This window comes from Capra hircus, chromosome 4 (genome assembly GCF_001704415.2).
Source record: "Capra hircus breed San Clemente chromosome 4, ASM170441v1, whole genome shotgun sequence".
NCBI classification, from domain to species: domain Eukaryota; kingdom Metazoa; phylum Chordata; class Mammalia; order Artiodactyla; family Bovidae; genus Capra; species Capra hircus.
This window is the reverse complement of record NC_030811.1, coordinates 1,522,501-1,542,472: the sequence shown is the minus strand read 5'-3', so window position 1 is coordinate 1,542,472 and position 19,972 is coordinate 1,522,501. Positions and strand designations below refer to the sequence as shown.

The window sequence follows — 19,972 nt, the reverse complement described above, 5'->3', positions numbered from 1 at the left end:
ACACACACACACGCACACACACACACACGCATGCATGCGCGCACGCCAGCACCGGCCCTGCCACACACACACACATGCACACACACACACACGCACACACACACACACGCATGCATGCGCGCACGCCAGCACCGGCCCTGCCACACACACACACACGCACACACACACACACGCATGCATGCACACCAGCACCGGCCCTGCCACACGCGCGCGCGCACACACACACACACGCATGCATGCACACCAGCACCGGCCCTGCCACACGCGCGCGCGCACACACACACACACGCATGCATGCACACCAGCACCGGCCCTGCCACACGCGCGCACGCGCACACACACACACACACGCATGCATGCACACCAGCACCAGCCCTGCCACATGCGCGCGCACACACACACACACATACACACGCATGTGCGCACGCCAGCACCTGGCCCTGCCACACACACACACACACGCACACACACACACACGCATGCATGCACACCAGCACCGGCCCTGCCACACGCGCGCGCACACACACACACACACACGCATGCGCGCACGCCAGCACCCGGCCCTGCCACACACACGCACACACACGTGCACACACGCACACACACGCATGCGCGCACGCCAGCACCCTGCCCTGCCGCACGCTGTGGCCTGTGTGGCCCACGCATCTGCCTGTGTCATCCATGGGCTCTCTCACGTTTGCAGCCAGATGCCCAAGCTCCCTCATCCGCCCGGCCGGCCCCTCTCACCAGAACCAGGGGAAAAGGCACGAGCCATCCGGCGCCCCCAGGCCTGCGGCCCTGGGGCTCTAAGAGGCGCGGCTTCCCCAGGTGGGGGCAGACAGAAGCGCCACAAAGGCCGCCTTCCCTGAGGATCCTGCGGCCGAAAAACACCCCCAAGACCCCCCTACGTTAAGCCCCCACAAGGTCTTTAAAGTCGTGACTTCAGAGCAAGAAAACTGCTGAGCAAAAGCCGGGCTCAGGTTGGAGCAGAGGCGGAGGACGTGGGAGCCGCTGACCCCAAGCCTGGCCAGGTACCAGCCCCTTCCAGAGCACCCAGCGGGAGCGAGTGATGGGAGTCAGGTCAGGTCAGGTCAGGTCAGTTCAGTTGCTCAGTTGTGTCCGACTCTCTGCAACTCCATGGACCTCAGCACGCCAGGCTTCCCTGTCCATCACCAACTCCCGGAGCTTACTCAAACTCATGCCCATGGAGCCGGTGATGCCATCCAACCACCTCATCCTCTGTCGTCCCCTTCTCCCGCCTTCAGTCTTTCCCAGCTTCAGGGTCTTTTTGGTTCCTGTTAAAAGGGTGGGCACAAGGCTGGCTGGCGCCCTCCCCCAGTCAGCACCAGAGAAATTACTGGAGGACAGAAGAGCCTGGGGAGGGGGGCCTGCCCCTGGGCCCTTCCCGCTGCCCCTCACCCCCAGGCCCATTGTGCCAGCTGGGAGGTGGTCCTCCCCCTCTCTTCTCTCCAGGAATTGAGGACACTGGTCTGGGAGGTCTCCGCTCCCGGCCCAGCCTTTGCCGGCGGGGTGAACCCTCGGGACACAAGCCCTCACTGGGGAGGCCTCCGCAGCCACACACAGGTGACCCAGAGGGCTCCACAAAGCTGCGGGGGTGGACGGGGGCACGGGGTCCATTTCAATTCGGAACGAGTTACTTCAAAACTCACTGATGTTATGGCAGCCCTGTGGGATGGGCCGCGGATCCCCACTTTGCAGGTCACGCAGCAGCGAGGTCAGGATAGGAACCCCAGCGCTGGCTAGCACTTTCCTGCGGGTGTCCTCCCGCCACCATTCAGCCCTAAGTCCTGGGGGCCCCAGCTCCGGCCTTCCCCGCGCTATGCTTCTTTCCGGGTACAAACCACCCCGCTTAAAGCAGACATCCACAGGCTGGGTGCTGAGGCTGGAAGCTGGGAATCTAGGTGTGTGTGCGGTGGGCTCCCCGGGCTGCAGGACAGGGCCTGTCCAGGAGGACCTTCCTCCAGCCTCTACTATGGCCCGTTCTGGGAGCCGGGCCCCCTGAGTCCTCTTGGCTGCCTCCGACGTCCAGGTGGGTCTCCCAGGTGGGAGCTGGGGCTCCAGTGTCCCTCCCTTAGGAACCCTTGTCCCTGGACGCTGGGCCTGCCCAGGCCAGCAGGGCCTCCTCCCACCCATGTATCTGCAAAGGCCCTATTTCCCCAGCAGGTCAGGTCCCTGAATGCCAGCACACTTGAACTCTGGAGGCACCAGTCACGCTGGCGGGCGGCTGTCCATGGCACCATAACGGGGGAACATCACCCTGGCAATCCGAGCAACACCAGTGAAGGACAGGGGGGTCTTCACCCGGAGCCTGGAGGTCCGGAGGCCTGAGGCCGGAGCAGCGAGCGCGGGACACGGCTTCCGTGATCAGCGCGCTGTTCCCACAATGCCACCCGCCCAGGTGCCCGCGCACGCGCCTCCCCAAGGATCCACCCCCCAGAAAGCGCGGAGCCTTCTTTACCATCATCCCTAAGGTTTTCATTTTTAAGTGATACTGTTATTTGTGCTCATGAGCCCCTCTTGTGGGCCTGTGGGAGAGCCTGGAGGGACCCATCATTCTAAACAGGCGGGGTTATTTTAGCTGCTTTGTTTTTGGTTTGTATTGCCATTTCCTTCTCCAGTGGAAATCCAAACCAAAAACAAAGCGGCTAATAACCCCGCCCGTTTAGATCCAAGACCAAATATTTGTCTCTTTTTGAATTTTAATTATTTTTTGCCTTTGTTTTCTTTCGTTTTCAATGTTTTGTTTTTACCATGCATCTCGATTATTCTTTGCAACGGTAGTCCTCTCGGTTTTTATGTTCGCATAATGCTCTGATACGTGAATACATCGTGGTTTACTTATCTGGTTTACTATTGACAGACACGAGGGTTGTTTTCTGATTGTGAACAGCGCTGCACCGCGCGGCTCCCTGCGCTGCCGGCCTCCCGCCAGCAGGGGGCGGCGCCTCGGCCCGCCGCGCGCCCCGCGCCGCTCCCCGCCCGGAAGTCCCGTCCCGGCCGGAAATCCCGCGTTGGTGCGCCCCCAAAGATGGCGGCGTCCACCGGCGCTACGGTGCCGGCGCGGGGCGGCTTCCGGGGGCGCATGGGCCGCGGGAAGCGCGGAGGCGGGCGCGGGCCGCGCAGCGGGCCGGGGGGCGGTGGGGAGGGGCCCCTGAGGCGGCTGAAGCTAGCCGTGGAGGAGTTCGTGCAGGGGACCACGGAGGGCGGGACCCCCGGCGGCCGCGAGGGGCCCCGCGGTGCGGGCCGCGGGCGCCCGGGCGGGAGGAAAAGCCGCCGGGAGCTGAGGAGGGAGAAGCGGCATCAGAGAAAGGCGCGCCGGCTCCAGAGGGCGGCAGGCCCCGCGCAGGAAGCCAGCGACCCCCGGGCGGGGGCAGCGCGGGAGGAGGCGGACCGGCTGTCCGCGGGGCTGCGGCGCCCCCCGGCTCCGCCCAAGGCCGCCCCGGCCCGGACCCAGGCCCCCGCCGCCGCCACCGCCGCCCGGAAGCGGGCGCTCCTGGCGGCCAACGAGGAGGAGGACCGCGAGATCCGGAAGCTGGAGCGGCGCCTCGGCTTGAACAAGCGCAGGAAGAAGGGCGACGGCAGCAGCTCCGTGCCGGTCAGCTTTGCCCGCGACGGGCTCGACTATGTCCTGGGGGCCCTGGGCTCTGGGGAAAGTAGTGGCTTGTGTGAAAGCGGCAGCGAGGCGGAGGAGGGCGCGGGCCCCACACCCCCCGGAAGTGAGCTGGACACTGACGCTGAGGACGGATGGGAGGAGCAGGACCTGGAGCGGGGCAGCGGGCAGGCGGCAGAGGATGCATGCAGCGAGGAGGAGGAGGAGGAGGACCAGGACGACGCCGAAGAGGAGGCGCGCGGAGCCCAGGGCACAGCCAAGGAGGAAGGAGGCAGAAAGAGGGTCCGTTTTGCAGAAGATGGAGAGAGGAGTGAAAACCCCTCGGAGGCTGTGCGTACAGACGATCAGGTATCCTGTGCACGATCGCAGTCCTCCAGGATCTCCTTCAGAAGAACGAGGGTTGCGGTTGGGTGTGGGTCTGTAGGGTCAGTACTCTTGCCTGGGGAATCCCATGGACACCGGAGCCTGGCGGGCCACCATCCGTGGGGTCACACAGTCGGATACGACTGGGCACACAGCAGGTAACAGAGAGAGAAGGAAGAAAGCATCTCCAGAGCCCTTTCTATCCCAGGGACTTGGCGGCCGTCCCCCCGGCTGTCCTCAGGCTGCAAACCTGACTCCCCGCCCCCTTGCTCTGCTCGACCTGTGGTGTGTCCCCGGGCAGCCGCAGCGCCTCTACCTGCCCCCACCTAGTCCTGTGCAGCTGCTCCCGGAGTGAGCCCTTCGAAAGCACACAGCTGCCCTCTGAACACTCACTTGGATGAGGTCTCGCACCGACGACCGAGTTCAGAACCCATGGCAGAGCTGACGGCTGGAGGGACGGCCCTTCACCTGTTAAAACAGCCGCACCTCAGCATGCGCCTCTGGAGCTGCCTCCTCCTCCACCCCTCCCCGGTTCAGCGTTCTGCCCCTTCTCTCACTAGGACTTCTGTGCGCGAGGCCCTTCCTCATTTGCTCACTGATGCGTTCATCTGTTGCTGTCAAACACCTCTGGGAATCTCCCCCTCCTTAAGGGTCTGATCTGTCCCGTTTCTGTCCCTGCTGCCTTCGTGCCTGGCACTCTGAGCAAGTCCCCAAGTGCTATGAGTTTCTCTTGAGCACTGGCTTTCTGACTGTTCCCAAGTCTCTGTCACAGCTCGTGGAGGTGTAACTGGCATACGAGTGGGTGTCTTAAGATTAAGCTTCTTTGTGCGTGAATGCACTTCTCTCTGTCTAAGCACGGATCTCGCTTCACAGAACCTGTTTGTTTCCCAGCGGCTTTGTCACGCAGGTGTTGGGGAGGGTTGGTGATAATGATCTGTGACCCCGGAGGTTGAAAGTCTAGGAACCAGTGAGCAGTAGGTCGAGTTTAATTTTATCATGGAAACTTAGATGCTAGTTTTGAGCAAGTGTGAAGTTTTTCCAAACTTTTTCTCCAACGTCGATGGTGCAGGTAATTTCGGTGTTTCTGCATGGCCGTGCCCGCTGTCGATTGAGGCTGGCAGAAGGGTAGGATATAGGGCCCTTGGGGGCACAAACCAGAGGTGCACAGCCAGGTCAGTAGGGCTCCAGAGGGAAAAGGGAGGTGATGAAATGGAGTGTTGACAGTTCAGTGTTGGCGTGCTTGTCCAGGGCAAGAACGGGCACTCAGGAGACAGCTGGTGTTCTCTAAGCAGCAGTGGGCAGTGGTGACTGCCTGCCCCATTGCCTGGGGATCCAGTATCTAAGAATTATTTATCTCTGTCCTTTCAAGCAGAATCTTGGTGAAAATGGTGGAAAGTACGTCCCACCTCATGTGAGGCGAGTGGAGGAGACAGAGGACGCCCAGAAAAAGGAAGAGCTGGAAAGGCTCAAGAAACAGGTCAAAGGTCTGGTCAACAGGTAACCTCGAGGCAGTGCATGCTGTCCCTTCAAGAGACTGTCTTCTTGGGACAGTGGAGGAGCGATTCTGGGAGTTAGCCAGAGCCTGAGATGCTTTTTTAGCCGAAGCACTCTTCTCACAGAAGCAGTGTGTCTACATCCTCCCATCCCCACCCAGTACAGCCGCTTTTCCACATCAGGGAATCCAGAGGCTTATGCCAGCTGACGGTGGGAGAGCTGGGCTTTCTCGGCAGCACATGCGGATGTGCTCAGGGCGGCCACCTCACCTGCCAGGGACACCGAGTCAGCATGGCAGCAGGCGTCCTCGTCACGGCCTCTCTGGTCCTGACGGGGACCCATGTGTGCTTCACTGGGGCTGCACCTCAGCCGGAAGGAGAGCAGTTAGGTTATTTGCTAATCCGAGAGGATTGTGTGTTCTCTACACATGTGCTGGCTTTGGGGCTTGCCTACACAGAATAGGACCTGCTGGTATATCAGTAACTTATCCCTTTTCTTAAAATGACTCCCCAGAACGGCAGCCCTATCTCTCGTCTTTCCACCTGTGCGCAGGCTGAGCGAGCCGAACCTGGCCTCCATCAGCAGCCAGCTGGAGGAGCTGTACATGGGCCACAGCCGGAAGGACATGAACGCCACACTGACCGCCGTCGTGCTGAGCGCCTGTGCCCCGGACACGGCCATGCCTGCCCGGCTGCTCATGGAGCACGTCCTCCTGGTCAGCGTCCTGCACCGCACGGTCGGCCTCGAGGTAGGGCCACCGCGGCCGTCCAGGCGCCTCTCGTCTCAGTGGCCAGCCGGTGAGGTCTCAGTCCAGACCGCGCTCTGTACCCATGTGATGTTGCCCGACTTCTGGTTCTGACTGGTCCTTGTTGGCTATTAGTTTCTCTCCCTCTGGACCATTCCGTCCACCTTGCCTTTGCCTTCTCGGTGTTCCCACCGTGACGGTGACTGTTTCTGGTGTTGTGAGCACGGGCCTTTTTGTTGGGCGGGAGGCCACCGGAGTGTGAGGGAAAACTGCACTAAGAGAGGAGACGGGACCGCGCCTGGCCTTGGAGTGTCGGTGTCCCTGGGTGGGCCGCGGGCCTGCGCGTGTCTGTGAAGGGGCCCTTTGTCAGGATTCCGTGGATGACGTGTCTAAAGCGCCTGCTGCTCGGAGCCTGGCCCCTCCCCCGCCCCCGGGGTTTTGGTCCCGGCTCAGTGCCTCCTGTGTCGGGTCGGGGGGCCCGCACACCGTGGCACCTCCTCTCACCCTCATATTGACCTTGGCATCCACTCGCCCAGGGTAGTGGCTTCCAGGGCTGCCGAGGTAGCTCTGATGACAGGACTTTATAGTGAGGTGGCGGAGTAAGCGGGGGAAGTGGACGAGGCCGCCTTCCCCAGACGACATCTGTATTCAGGAAAGCTTGTAGACCCCTTCGGGCCTTAGCAGGGCAGGGCCTGTTGCTGCCTCTCTCCGCAGCGCAGCGCCACTGCGGGTCTGGCCCCTGTGCGAGTCCTCGGGGCTCCAGGCAGGGGACGGGCAGAGCTTTATTCAGCCCCGCTTTGCAGGTGCACGCTTTTTCTCGACGTCTGCAGAATTCTGGTCTCTTTTTATTTTAAAGGTCTGTTGAATGTAGCATAGTGGTCGTTACCGAAAGTGTGTGTTCTTCAGGGGTGTCTTCAGTGAAGAGGCTTGACTTGGGTGTTTACAGGGTAGACTTCGCAGGTCGTTAGAGGCCAGAGGACGCGTCTGGCCCGTCAGAGCTGCCTCTGCGGAGCCCTTGCTCCCTGCTCCCGTTGGCTGCCTTTAACTGAGGGCCCCCAGCGCTGCCTCATTTTTCGGTTTGCCAGCAAGCTGTGTGTGTTTTCCACCACAGTCCGTCCTCACTGGGGATCTAACGAGGCCCTGCTTCTCCAGCCGCCCACCCGGGCATCCGGGGCTGGGGCTTACTCAGTCTTAAAGCGGCAGTCCCTGCCCACCCTTCCCGCTCCTCCTTGCGGGTTAGTGCCCCCGCTGAGAGCTCCGTCAGCCCCGTGACCTAGACGGTTGACCCTTCCCCTCGTGACTGGCCACCCGCTCTGGCTCTGTCCCTGTCGCTCGTGTCCGCTCTGCCTGCCCGGGTCCAGCCCGGCTGCAGTGATCCTTGTTCCTGAGTCTCAGCTGGAGCGTCGCCACTAACCTGCACCACCCCCCACCCCGGGGCCCCGCCCTCCAGGCCCAGACTGAGCTGGAGAACTGAGCTGTGTTGGATAGCATGTTTTTAGAGATGTGGCTGCATTGTTAGCAGTTTTCACAGCTGTATTTTTCCGAGGAACTAGAGTGGCTGCTGGCCACAAAAGGCACCTCCCTTGGAGGGAGGCCTGAGCGCCTTGCTCTGCGTCGTGTGAAGTTCAGGCTCTCCTCCGGGAAGCTCTGTGCCCTCAGGCTCGAGCTCTGAGACTTTCTGCCCTGTGAGGTCTCGTATCCTGCTACCTGTGTGTTTTATGTTAATTTTTAAAGTGCGAATTCTTTTACTACACATTTAAGCTGAAAGAAGGGCCCCTGAGAAGAACCCGCTAACTCGAGCCTCGCTTGCAGTCATGTGTTTGCTGCTCTTCGTCCAGGTGGGCGCCCACTTTCTGGAGGCGGTGGTGAGGAGATTTGACACCGTGTATCGGAGCGGGCAAGACGGGAAGGAGTGCGACAACCTATTTACCATCATCGCCCATCTGTACAATTTCCACGTGGTGCAGTCTCTCCTCATCTTTGACGTGTTGAGAAAACTTGTCGAAAGTTTCACGGAAAAAGATATTGAGCTGATCCTGTTAATGCTGAAGACCGTGGGCTTTTCACTAAGGAAGGACGATGCTCTGTCCCTGAAGGAGCTGATCACGGAGACTCAGGCCAAAGCCAGCGGAGCAGGTGGCAGGTTCCGGGACCAGACCAGGGTACGCGCCCCTCCTGACCTGCTTCCTCACTGCCTGAGCGCAGCCTCAGCACGCGCGCCCCTTCCGTCCCAGTGAGCCCTGTGTCTCCTGCCTGATGAGCATTGCGGCTTTCTCTTTGGTCTGTGAATGAACCTCCTCCTTTACTCTCACGGGTTTAGAGCATTCAGCTGTTCAGAAGAGGCTTACTGGGAAAGCCTGTGGCAACAGGCTCAGGTCAGCGCACTTGGCCGCCGTGAGACCGCGTGCTGCAGGCCTGAGTCTCCCTGTTCGGAAAGTGGGGCTGATGGTGGCTCCTGCAGACGGAGAGGCCTGGAGGAGCCGTGGGGGCTGGGGGGGCCGGGCAGGGCCCCCGTTAGAGGGCCAGGGACAGCCTCCCTGGGGGAGCGGGCAGGGGCCCTGTTAGAGGGGCAGGGATGGCCTCCCTGGGGGAGCCGTGGGGGGCTGAGGGTGCAGGGCCCCTGTTAGAGGGGCTGGGATGGCCTCCATGGGGGCTGAGGGTGCAGGGGCCCCGTTAGAGGAGCAGGGACGGCCTCCCTGGGGCAGCGGGCAGGGGCCCTGTTAGAGGGCCAGGGATGGCCTCCCTGGGGGAGCCGTGGGGGGCTGAGGGTGCAGGAGCCCCGTTAGAGGGACAGGGACGGCCTCCATGGGGGGCTGAGGGTGCAGGGGCCCCTTTAGAGGAGCAGGGACAGCCTCCCTGGGGAGCAGGCAGGGGCTGGCCTCGGGGCCTTGTGAACCTCCCAGGGAATTGGAACCTTGTCCCAGAGGCATGAGGCCCGTGATGAGTTCTGAGTAGGTAAACACGTTTTCACGCTCAGGTCACTTTGGCTGCAAAAAAGGAAAGAGAAAAGCCACCTTGGGTTGGGGTGATGATTAGCAGAGTTGCAGTGGGCATGAGTCTAGGAGTTAGAAGTCCTCAGACTCGGGGAGGAGGGCAGGAGACAGGGTTCAGAGGTCACACCAGGTGCCCAGCTTGTGTCTCCAGGTGGCGAGACAGACCAGAAAGGAAGCCTGGCCCAGTTTTGAAATCCTGAGATGAGAGCCGGTTCACTGTGAGGAGGGAGGCGGGGCTGAGCCTTCTGAGGGTCCTGGGGACCGTGGAGGCGGGCGGGAGCCAAGCGGGGGTTCCCAACCAACGCCCTTCTCCTGTGTTGGATCCTCAGGAAAAAGGCAGGGGTAAAGGTCAGCTCTTCGCATCAGGTGGCCAGAGGATTAGAGCTTGAGCTTCAGCATCAGTCCTTCCAGTGAATATTCAGAACTGATTTCCTTTAGGGTGGACTGGTTGGATCTCCTTGCAGTCCAGGGGACTCTCAAGAGTTTTCTCCAACACCAGAGTTCAAAAGCATCAGTTCTTCGGTGCTCAGCTTTCTTCACAGTCCAACTCTCACATCCATACATGACCACAGGAAAAACCATAGCCTTGACTAGACAGACCTTTAGCTTTGGCCATAGAGAGGTCAGCAGACAGGTGCCTTTAGCTCGTGGTGGCACGAAGCTGGAGGAGGTGGGCGGGGGCCCAAATGCTCAGTGTGCCCGTGGTGTGGATTGTGTCTCAGCGCTCACGATTCGGGGACTCTGCTCTGGGCCTGTGGGAATTCTCACTGCTGTTCTTGGAGCTTCTCTCTCAGTACAGTGTTCTTTCCAGTCTGAGAGTTAAAGAAGGAGAAGGGCCAGGAATGGGAAGAAGTCGGGGTGGGAAGGGGGCACCTGAGGCCGCCTGGCAGTGCTGCTCAAGGGCGGCGGTGACTGAGCACGGGAGGGCGGCCCCTCCCTTCCCGAGCTGAAGGGCCACCGGTTCCCCCCGTTTGAAAGGGTGGCTCCTCCTGCCCGTGTCTCAGGTCCGCTTCATGCTGGAGACGCTGCTGGCCCTGAAGAACAACGACGTGCGGAAGATTCCAGGCTACGACCCTGAGCCCGTGGAGAGGCTGCGGAAGCTGCAGAGAGGCCTGGTGAGCCCGCCCCTCCTCCTCCCTGGGACCGCCCCCCCTCCTCCCTGGGGAGCCCGCCCCTCCTCCTCACTGGAGACCTCCTCCTCCTCCCTGGGGAGCACCCCCCTCCTCCCTGGGAGCACGCCTCCCTGGGAGCCCCCTTCCTCCCTGCGGAGCCCTCCTCCCAGCGCCTATGCTCCCTGGCTGCACTATCCCGTGAGACTCCCCCAGCAGACAGAAGCCACAGGTCAGGTGCCCGTCCAGTCACCGGGGTCCCCAGATGGGGGAATCTGCAGGTTTCTGTGGACACCCCTTTGCTGAGCCCTCAACGACATGGAGACTCTTGACAGGCGTGTCCTCTGCCCGGGGTCCCACCCAGACCAGCGAGGTCAGCCTGGGGGTGAGGGCTCGTCTGTTGAAATTCCCTGGGACTTCTCGCCATGGGCCCCTTTGGCAGCTCCCTCAGCCCCAGGCCTCGGTCCCCTCGCTGTGTCCCATGGGTCACAGGCCCGTTGGTGGTGTCCTTGCTGCCGGCCGTGGGCTCTCCCCAGGCCCCGTGGGACTGCTGCCCTCCCACAGCACGTCTGGGGGTGGGCCCGGGAAGCTCACACACGGAGGTCTCCTCTGACGCTGGCATCCCTCCCAGGGGTTAAGTGTCCCGGTTGTCGGCGACTCGGTTCAGCGTTCCCCGGGCGAGGGCATACCGGGTGGTGCTCGCGTGCTGAGCCGCTGCGCCGGCCGCCGGCTGCTCTTTCACAGGTGCGTGGCGCCGGCGCGGGAACAGACCCCGAGCTCCGAGTGTCCTGGGACAGCGTCCTGAACGCCGAGCGTGCCGGGCGCTGGTGGATCGTGGGGTCCGCCTGGAGCGGCGCCCCAATGGTGGACGGCGGTCCGCAGAAGGCCCTGCAGAAGCCGCTCGCAGGGACGGTGCGTGGGGGACCGAGTCTGCACGCGGCTGTCCCTGGGGTCATCTGATGATATTACAGAAGTCGCTGTGCTTTTGTGATCCCGTGTAATTCCATCTCTGCTACTTCCTCTGAAAGTATCGGAACGTTAGCTAAGAGACTTAGGTGCAGAGAGGAGTGAGGGGACGCGCGACCGTCAGACACCCGGCCGCCCTGCCCCTCACCCTCGGGCAGACCGCCCACACCCGGCGGGTTCCTCCAGGGGCCTGCTCTGTCTCTTGATGTAGCAGGGGTGGTGCTCAGAAATGAAGACTGAGCACTTACACGTGTGGCTTACAGTTATCCCCGAGGTCAGGCCGCAGGATTACACACAGAAGTTTTTAGAAACTTCGTAACTGTACTGAACCAAAGGAGAAATTAAGTGACGTGTCTGTACGACCTACGCCCTGTCTTCCCTCTTTGCAGGTTAGCTCAAAAATCCTGGAGCTTGCCCGCAAGCAGAGAATGAACACCGACGTCAGGAGAAACATATTCTGCACGGTAATGACGAGTGAAGACTTTCTGGATGCGTTCGAGAAGCTCCTGAAGTAAGTACTGTGTGCGCCTCCTGCTTGGCCTCTTGAGTCAGGGGCTGGGGTACCCCCTCCCAGCACGCTCCTGCTGACTGACCGCTGGTCGCTCCGGATGCGGACAGCTTGTGCTCTGTTGATTGGAAGGACCCGGTGGCCACCTGATGGTTCTCAGTGGCCGCCGCTTGTCGTGAGTCGCTTAACTCTTCCTGTTAAAAGTTTCTTTCCGACTATATCTAAATTAAACCTCCCGTGTGGCCTCTACTGAGTCGTAATGCGATTTAAAAGCATCTGTGTACTTTGACAAAGTACATCTAAAAAGTCTAGTATGAATTAATTTTCCTTTATTTGCTTCAGAATCAGAAATAGAGGATAGGTGTTGCAGGACTGTGCAGGCTCCACCCTGCACTGGAGGGGTGGGTCTCGCTGTGGCCAGGCCTGCCCACACGGGACGCAGCAGGGGCGACGGCAGGGACGCACTGCCGCCCGCAGCTAACATGCTGCTCCTGTGGCTCGGCCCCAGCCCAGGCCCGGGTAGGCCCGGGGTCCCCTGTTCCCGGGGCCGGGGGTCCAGTCCTGCCCCCCACCTTCTCCGCTCGGCTCACCTCACCAGACAGACGGCTGGACAGGGAGTGCCTCTGGGAGAGCTGTCTGCCTAAGGCTGCCGACACTGGGCGGGTTGAAGGTTCAGAGCTCGCTGCTTCTGCCCTCCAGGCTGGGGCTTAAGGATCAGCAGGAGAGAGAGATCGTTCACGTCCTGGTGGACTGCTGTCTGCAGGAGAAGACCTACAACCCTTTCTACGCTTTCCTGGCCGGCAAGTTCTGTGCCTACGAGCGGAGGTTCCAGGTGACGGGGCCGGGAGGCCGCCTGCCATCTCTGTCTGTCTGTGGGCCCGAAGCCCAGCGCAGCGGGTGGGCTCCCCGGGTCCACATGGTGCCCCTGGCCCGTGTCACAAATGAGGGTGCTGTGACCTGGTGGACCGGCGAGGCCTCTGCGGTCCAGTGTTTCTCTTATTTGAGGGACAGCATCCCAAAAGAAAGAGATGACTGTGAAGCAGTTTCAAACTACTGTATAATGAAGCCAGTGTAGTTGTTTCTAAGAAGTCTTCAGCTTAAGGATATTACATCTAAGTGATTAAGTGCCATACCTTTGGATTTTGTTTGTAGTGATTATTCTAATAATTTGTGAGGTTTTAACTTTTTCCCTCCTTCTTATTGCTCTGTTAGATGACATTCCAGTTCAGCATATGGGACAAATTTCGGGACCTAGAAAATTTGCCAGCCACTAATTTTGCTAATTTGGTTCATCTGGTGGCCCACTTGTTGAAGACGAAGTCACTGCCACTTTCCCTCTTAAAGGTGTGTGAAGTGTATGGAATAACTCAGGGCACTGAATCTGAAAGCATACAGCTGAGCCTTGAGCCGCGTGGGGTCAGGGGCACAGGCCCCAGGTGCAGCCACAGTCCTCGTCTGACTTCACAGTCACCTCCGCGTTCTGGTTCCACGTGTCAGAAGCCTCCCCACTTGGGCGCGTGTGGTCCTGCAGGGCATTTTAGGGGGAGAAGTCCTCGTGTAAGTGGACGTGCAGTCCAGTGGTGAGCTCGGGGCCCAGGGCCAGTGTGTTCATTGCCTTAGGAACACATGCGTCCTTGGATCCTGACTCGCCTGGGAAACATCCTCATGGTCCGGGCAGCTGAGCAGGCAGCGTCAAGTTGCCGGTAGCTTAGGGCACCCTGACAGCTGCCGGCTGCTCTCCATGGGGCCAGGGGCACGAGCGCAGGGGCTGCTCACATGCCTGTCGAGTTAGCCTCCTGTGCTTTTGGGGTGGGGGCTTGGGCGTCAGATGCCACACCAAGGGTGAGGGCCCACCGCCTCGCCCCACACCCCGGCACGGGGCACGCCTACGGCAGACTTCTCTGGCTTTCTCGTTGCTGGGGGGATCTCGCCTTCTGTTTACTGGAGTCTGAGCTCAGAAGGGTTGGCGCACGGCGTTTGAGCTCAGAAGGGTCGGCGCACGGCATGTCCCTCGGCTGCAGTAGGTCCTGGAGACGCCCCTGGGCCAGGCTGGCCCCTCCTTCCTTCACCGGGGTCTGACTGGGCCTCTGTCTACACATTGGTCCCCCTGTACTGTCGGAGGCACAGGGTCACCAGGCTGCGGCCGTCCTTTACTTTAACTCAGCATCAGCCTGAAACGGACCCACGCCGATCTCTGCACTTCTGTTCTCAGGTTTTATTAGTGTTGGAGAGCGTTCCACTGTGTAAGTGCCCTGTGATTTTTATAGACACAAACTTGTCCCTCCTGGACCTAGATTCTGTGTGTATGTGTGGTCTTAGTCAGGGGGTAGTGTCTCTGAGGCGTGGAGATGATCGCACCTCTCTCAGTTCGGGGGAGTCCTGCTTTGCTCGGCGCCCCTCCGCCCTGATTTTGACTGAGCTCTGCTGAGTCCCATCGCCGGCGGGCTCACCCTGCAACAGGGATGAGGGCACAGGGCCTCAGCTGGTCGCCTGGTGAGACTGGAGATAACCTTAGTTAAGGGGGCGGGGAGGGGGAGTCGTTCCCTCAGACTGTGCCTAGAAATCCTTGAAAAGTTGGCTAAGCCTGTGTAACTTTATTATTTTTCGTCCTGACTCTATTAGGTTGTGGAATTCAGTGAACTGGACAAACCCAGAGTCCACTTCTTACGAAAAGTGTTACATATACTGCTGATGGAAACAGAAGTTGAAGACCTTGGTGTGATTTTTGCAAGGTTTGTTCCCAGTGTTTTTGATAAAACATATGGAAGAGAAAAGAGAAAGCACTTTCACTCACGTTATCTTAGAAAAGCAGGTTTGCCGTGCTTTATGTTGTGTTTAGGTGCGGCTTTTCCGTTTTAATTTGAACGATGTCTTGTGCGTTAACTTGGGGGATGGGAGCAAACTGAAGGTGATGTGCGGCCAGTAGAGCACGCTCTGCGCCGAGGCCTCCGCTTCAGTGGGAGCTGGGCACGCGGAGTGCGAGGGCAGCTGGGCACTGACGCGTGTCCCTTCCTCCCCAGGGTGTCGGACAAGCCAGCGCTGGGCCTGCTGCGTGAGGGCCTGAAGCTCTTCATAAGCCACTTCCTGCTGAGGGGCGCCCCAGAGGCTGGCGCCCTGCGGGAGCGGGCCGAGCTGTGCACCCAGGCCCTGCAGGGGCGGGGGTCCCTCAGGATGTAGTGGGTGGGGGGCGGGGGTCCCTCAGGATGTGGGGGGGACAGGGGCCCTCTGCAGGGCGTCTCCTTGTGTGGCTTATGGAAGGCGGGGGAGCTGTATTGTAAGGTAGTGTATTTTGCTCCAGGGTTATATTGTATTTGTATTTTAAACGATTTTCAGATAACTGTATTTATATCTTAGGGAGGGGGCCAGGTGGGGCAGGCGCTGGGCAGTGAGGGGGTGGGTGTGCAGTGTCTTTTTTTCCGGAGACAGGATGAGCTCGAGGCTGCAGTCTGAGAGTGATTGGTGGTGGTTGTATTTTTTTGTATATTGGTTAAAAACTCAGAAGTCGTCTGTCAAACGTGCCTGATGCTGTGTTGATACGGAAGTGTCCGGGAGGCCGCTGTCCTGGGAGAGGTGGCAGCTGACCCGGGCCTCGCAGTGTGGGGTGCTCCTGGCTCCTCACCTCAGGTTCCCGGGGGGGTGGGCCAGCTCCCCCGAGTGTCACTAACTCCGCACAACTCTGAAGCCCCCGCGTGAGCAGACGGAGCCTGGGCTGGCCGGGCGCGCCTGCTGAGCGGGTTCTCAGGCGGGAACTCAAGGCAGACCGCCCGCGGCGGCATGCTCAGGTCGCCCCTGAAGCACGGTGCCCGCCTCTCCTCGCTGCACCTGGGCAGAGCGCAGGCGAGGCAAGATGTCCGCCTTGCTGAGTCCGGGTGAGCTTTATGCAGATAGAATGTATTTTTATAGCTTTTCCTCAAGTTTTAAATTATTTCAAAATAAAGAGTTCTTCTAAAGCATGCACGGCTCATTCTTTCGAGACGTGAAACGCTCCGATGTCTTTTCATGAAGATAATTAAGCTGATTCGGATCACCGTCGGCCCCTCTGTTTTATTACCTGTAGTGGTGGCTACGCGGGGTCCTCGTAGCTGCAGGGACGTCTCTCTGGTTGCGGCTGCTCCCTGGTTTTGGGGTGCAGGCGCTCATTTGGGTGGCGTGTCCTGTCACTGAACGCGGGTGCCCGGGCCTCCGCAGGTTCGGCTCCGGGGCCCTGTTGCTCCGAGGCACGTGAGATCTTCCCAGGTCAGGGCTTGAACCCGGGACTCCTGCATGGGCAGGCAGCTTCTTTACCACCGGACCACCGAGGAAGCCCTAAGCTCATTTTTAAACACATGGCCTAGTCCTCACTGTAAAGCAGTGGCCCGTGTATGTTGCTTTACTTCCCTGCGAGGTGGTCAGCAGGAGCCAGAGGGACAGCCTGCGCCTGCGCCTGCGCCTGGGCCTGGGCCTAGGAGGCCAGGGCGTCAGTCACCAGAGCTCTGGGCTCAAGGCTGTGCCTGCTGTCACACAGCCGGCAGCCAGCCAGCCAGCCCCCGCGGGCCAGGCATGGCGAGCTTGCCAGAGGAGGTGACCTCGGCCCTGGCCTTTCCAGCCAGAGCCCGGGGATGCACATGCAGCAGCGGAGGGTCGGGACGTGGGGCCAGGCCGTGTGGGGCCCCAGGACCTGGGACAGACGGTGGGACAGGACTGGCGCCTGCAGCCTGCTTGTGAGAAGCGGGCATGTATCTGCTCAACCAGGGAAAGCCGTCGAAAGAGCATCAGCAAGGGAGTGAAGCCACTAAGGCTGCGTTTCCAGGAATACTGCCTGAAAACAGCGGGAGGTGCCGGGTCCCCTGGTGGGAAGGCTGGTGGCTGAGCCTGGGTTGGTGGCTCTCGTCCCCTTCCTGGTCCAAGACAGCAGTGTGAGAAGGAAGATTCTGGAGACACAACTGAGGTACACGCAGCAGAAGTGGGCGCCTTTCAGTGAAGAGGTCCAGGGGGTGTTTGGGGCCCTGCTGGCGCCCGTCAGCAGCAGGGTCGGGCAGGGGGCCACAGACACACCGCCCAAGGTGGGGGCCTGAGGCCCGGGTGCCAGAACCCCCAAGGAAGCTGAGTTAGAAGGGGCCCAGGGACTGGGTGCCGCTCGGCAGCTCCTGGTGCAGAGAGCAGAGCCTGGGAGGACCTGGAGATGGCCTGGGAGCTCCAGCACAGCTCAGAACTGTCCTGGGACGGCGGCTCTGTGACCGAGGAGGGGCTTCAGGCAGACCCCAGGTGGGAGCAACGGCTGTGAGCCTCTGCAAGGCTGTACGTCCCCCCGCGGGCGACGCATTTAAGGTGCACGAGTCGGTGTGTGGAGAGCATCACACACACACGTCCGGAGTGTTCCGAGAGGCTGGTGAACCGCGGATCTTCGGGGGAAGGAGCACTGGCCTGGGAATCAGGGCTTTTCCTCTTCTCACATTTCATACCTTACTACACACGGATGACGCCGACTGGAGAGGGGTCAAGTTCACACGCAGATGACGTCTGTCTCGAGTGGAGCTGGGTAAAATGAAAAATGATGTTTGCTTGATAAGATGATGAAAGGGAAAGTGGGGACCGAGTTTAAAATGCTCTGAGGCCGCTGTGTGTGTTTGGAAAACAACGCCATGTGTGTGCACGCGGGCCTGGCGAGCAGAGTGGTTCTGACCTTGAGCGTGTCCAAAGTGGGACACTCGGCCAGGGCCTCAGGGTTATCGCGGTGGCATGTCCTGGGGCACTCAAGCCGCTGGTCTGCAGGGGATGGGTGCCTGCCCCCACCCCCGGCTGCGGCATGGCCTGCGTCTTTCCTTCCAGCCCTGGGGAACCAGCCTGGGCCCTCCCTAACCCTGCTGACAGAGGCGTGGGGGGTCGCCCCTCAAGGGCCCCGAGACATGCAACCAGGGTGGCATTTATTTGGCTCAGCCTGAGGGCAGAAAAAGTAAGAGGACTTTAAAATTATTCTCTAGAGAAAATCATTTAAGGTGGACTGTATTTTCCCTTTACTTGGTCAGAAGCATTTCCTAAGAAGCTGGCAAATTCTTCTGCTTTTGTTTTTTTGGTTTGTCCATCGTTAGCATTTTCCCCATTTGCTTTTTCTTTTTTTATTTTTTAATGTAATCCACATCCATTTACACGCACACACACGTTTTGATGGCAGCTATAGAAAGTGCATACGTCAGGACACAGCTCCTAAGCCTGTGTCTCCTGAGGACGAGGACATTCAAGTACAGGGGAGCCAGGACCACCCTGAGAACACGGGCGTCCGTTCAGGGACCGTCCAGCAGATGGACCGTTTTTATCCTTCTGGTTGTTCTGGAGTGAATTTCCTACAGCATTTTTTCCCCCTAGACAGAATACAGTCAAGGTTCAGTCGTTACATGTCTTTTTATTTCTCTTTTAGTATCGAACACTCACCCCATCCCATCCCCACTTAAAATTTTCTCTCAAGGCCCAAAAACAGCGGCTGGGGGGACTTCGAACCAACGCAGGAGGCACTGGTTTGATCCCTGGTCAGGAACTAAGCTCCCACGTGCCCCACATTGCTGCCAAGAAACTAAAACTCCCCAAGAAACCAGCCCTTTGTCACGTCGAGTCCTGCACACGTCCGGAGGGCTCCATGTGGCCGTGGCTGTGGAGGCACACTCGGGGGCCGGCCCCTCCCGGCTTCGCCGTGGGACAGCGGTCAGCGCACGGCTCAGGCCAGCGGTGCTTGGCCACTAGCTACGGCCGAGGCCCGCACAGGCACGTTGTCACCTCTGTGATGATTAAGGGAAACTAATCACCAGAAGTTAAGGCCATCTTCCAGTGGGGAAAAGTGCAGCAAAACCTGAACTTCAGGCCTGTGTCAGCGATGCTCGCCAGAATCGATTATGGCAAGCTGGTCATTTTCTAACTCCGTCATCCCTCCTACATGACTAGCTGGTATTCTTTAAAAATGAGCCTCGATACTCCTCTGCTTTTCCTGGGAAAGCTCAGACTCTACCCATCTCAAGAGCGCTGAAGTGGTGAATGGCAGTCTCGAGATGCCGTCACTGGCCATGGCAAGCACAGAAGACGTGTTCCCAGCAGGGCCTCGGGTCGGGCGGGTGGGGGTCCCCTGCCTGTCGGAGGAGATCCTGCCAGCTGGAGAGAATCCCAGCTCCGTAAACCCAGGTCTGGGGTTCAGTTTCCAACGCCCTCATTAGCCGGCTTCATGGCACGACCCCTGAGCACTCCCATCTCGCGGCTTCCCTCTCCGCACCACCCCCCCCAAGTCTGCATCAGTGACTTGACCGAAGAAGCCGTGCTTATCAGTTGAGCGGACAGCCTGACCTCGCAGGAGGGCGGGCACCTCTAACTTGCCGGAGAAGGAGATTTTATGACCTAAGATGAGCCCTGCATCCTTCAGGGGACCTGGCACTGTGTTGTGTGTCGCTCAGTCCCCAGGGAGACTCTCACCTGGACAAAGGAGGCGCCTGTTCGTCGTCTGAGGGTGGGGCTTCCCTGTGGTTGCTTCTCCCCAAAGCACACATTGAGGAGAGGGTATGTCTAAAGGCATTCTGCTTCCTCAGTCCCCAGTTTGCCGTGACTATGATTCAGAAGGTCTGAATCTACTTTATAATTCTCAAATACCTTTGGCTTATCCAGGACATTGTTAGAGTCTCTGGGAAACTATCCTTAATGAGAGTAAAACAAGACTTGCAGAAAAGCGCAAGCGGAAACCAAGGTGCTGGAGGCCGGCCCGGCTCCAAGTCCGCCTGCACAGAGCGCCCAGCACCACACATCTGAAAGCCGAGGGCAGGCCTCCTGAGTGCTGTTAAGGCCATTACTTAACTGCGCCGGGTGGCCAGAGCTCTGACTTCCTCCCCTGCGAGCAGGTGTGCCCGAGGGTGTGGTTATCAGAAACAGGGCTTTACAAACACCAGCCTCCCCAAGTGCTTCTCCCGGCTTACCGAGTGCAAAGAAGCCAGTTCACACGCCCGGGGCAGAGACCACGCTTATTTAACTCATCAAAAATACAACGTGATCATTGGAGATTTATTTTATCCTTCCCTCAAACTTTTCACTGGGGGAGGAAGTACTTTTTGGTCTGGTCCCAGGCTAGCAGGTAAGACGCAGATAGTGGTCATCGGCACCCATAGGCTCTTTGACTTAGATGGACAATGAGTATTTTTGCTTTTTAAACCTGTT

The 19,972-nt window shown here is 59.5% G+C and overlaps 1 protein-coding gene across 1 annotated transcript; it reads left to right on the top strand.

The window, feature by feature from the left end:
• Window positions 3,089–15,764, top strand: NOM1 (nucleolar protein with MIF4G domain 1). The gene is made up of 11 exons (XM_018046642.1): window positions 3,089–3,979; window positions 5,364–5,491; window positions 6,041–6,236; window positions 8,072–8,395; window positions 10,231–10,341; window positions 11,080–11,247; window positions 11,691–11,812; window positions 12,509–12,641; window positions 13,022–13,153; window positions 14,432–14,541; window positions 14,830–15,764. Exons 1-11 carry the CDS (start codon window positions 3,104–3,106, stop codon window positions 14,984–14,986), a joined length of 2,457 nt encoding a protein of 818 aa, XP_017902131.1. The 5' UTR covers window positions 3,089–3,103; the 3' UTR covers window positions 14,987–15,764.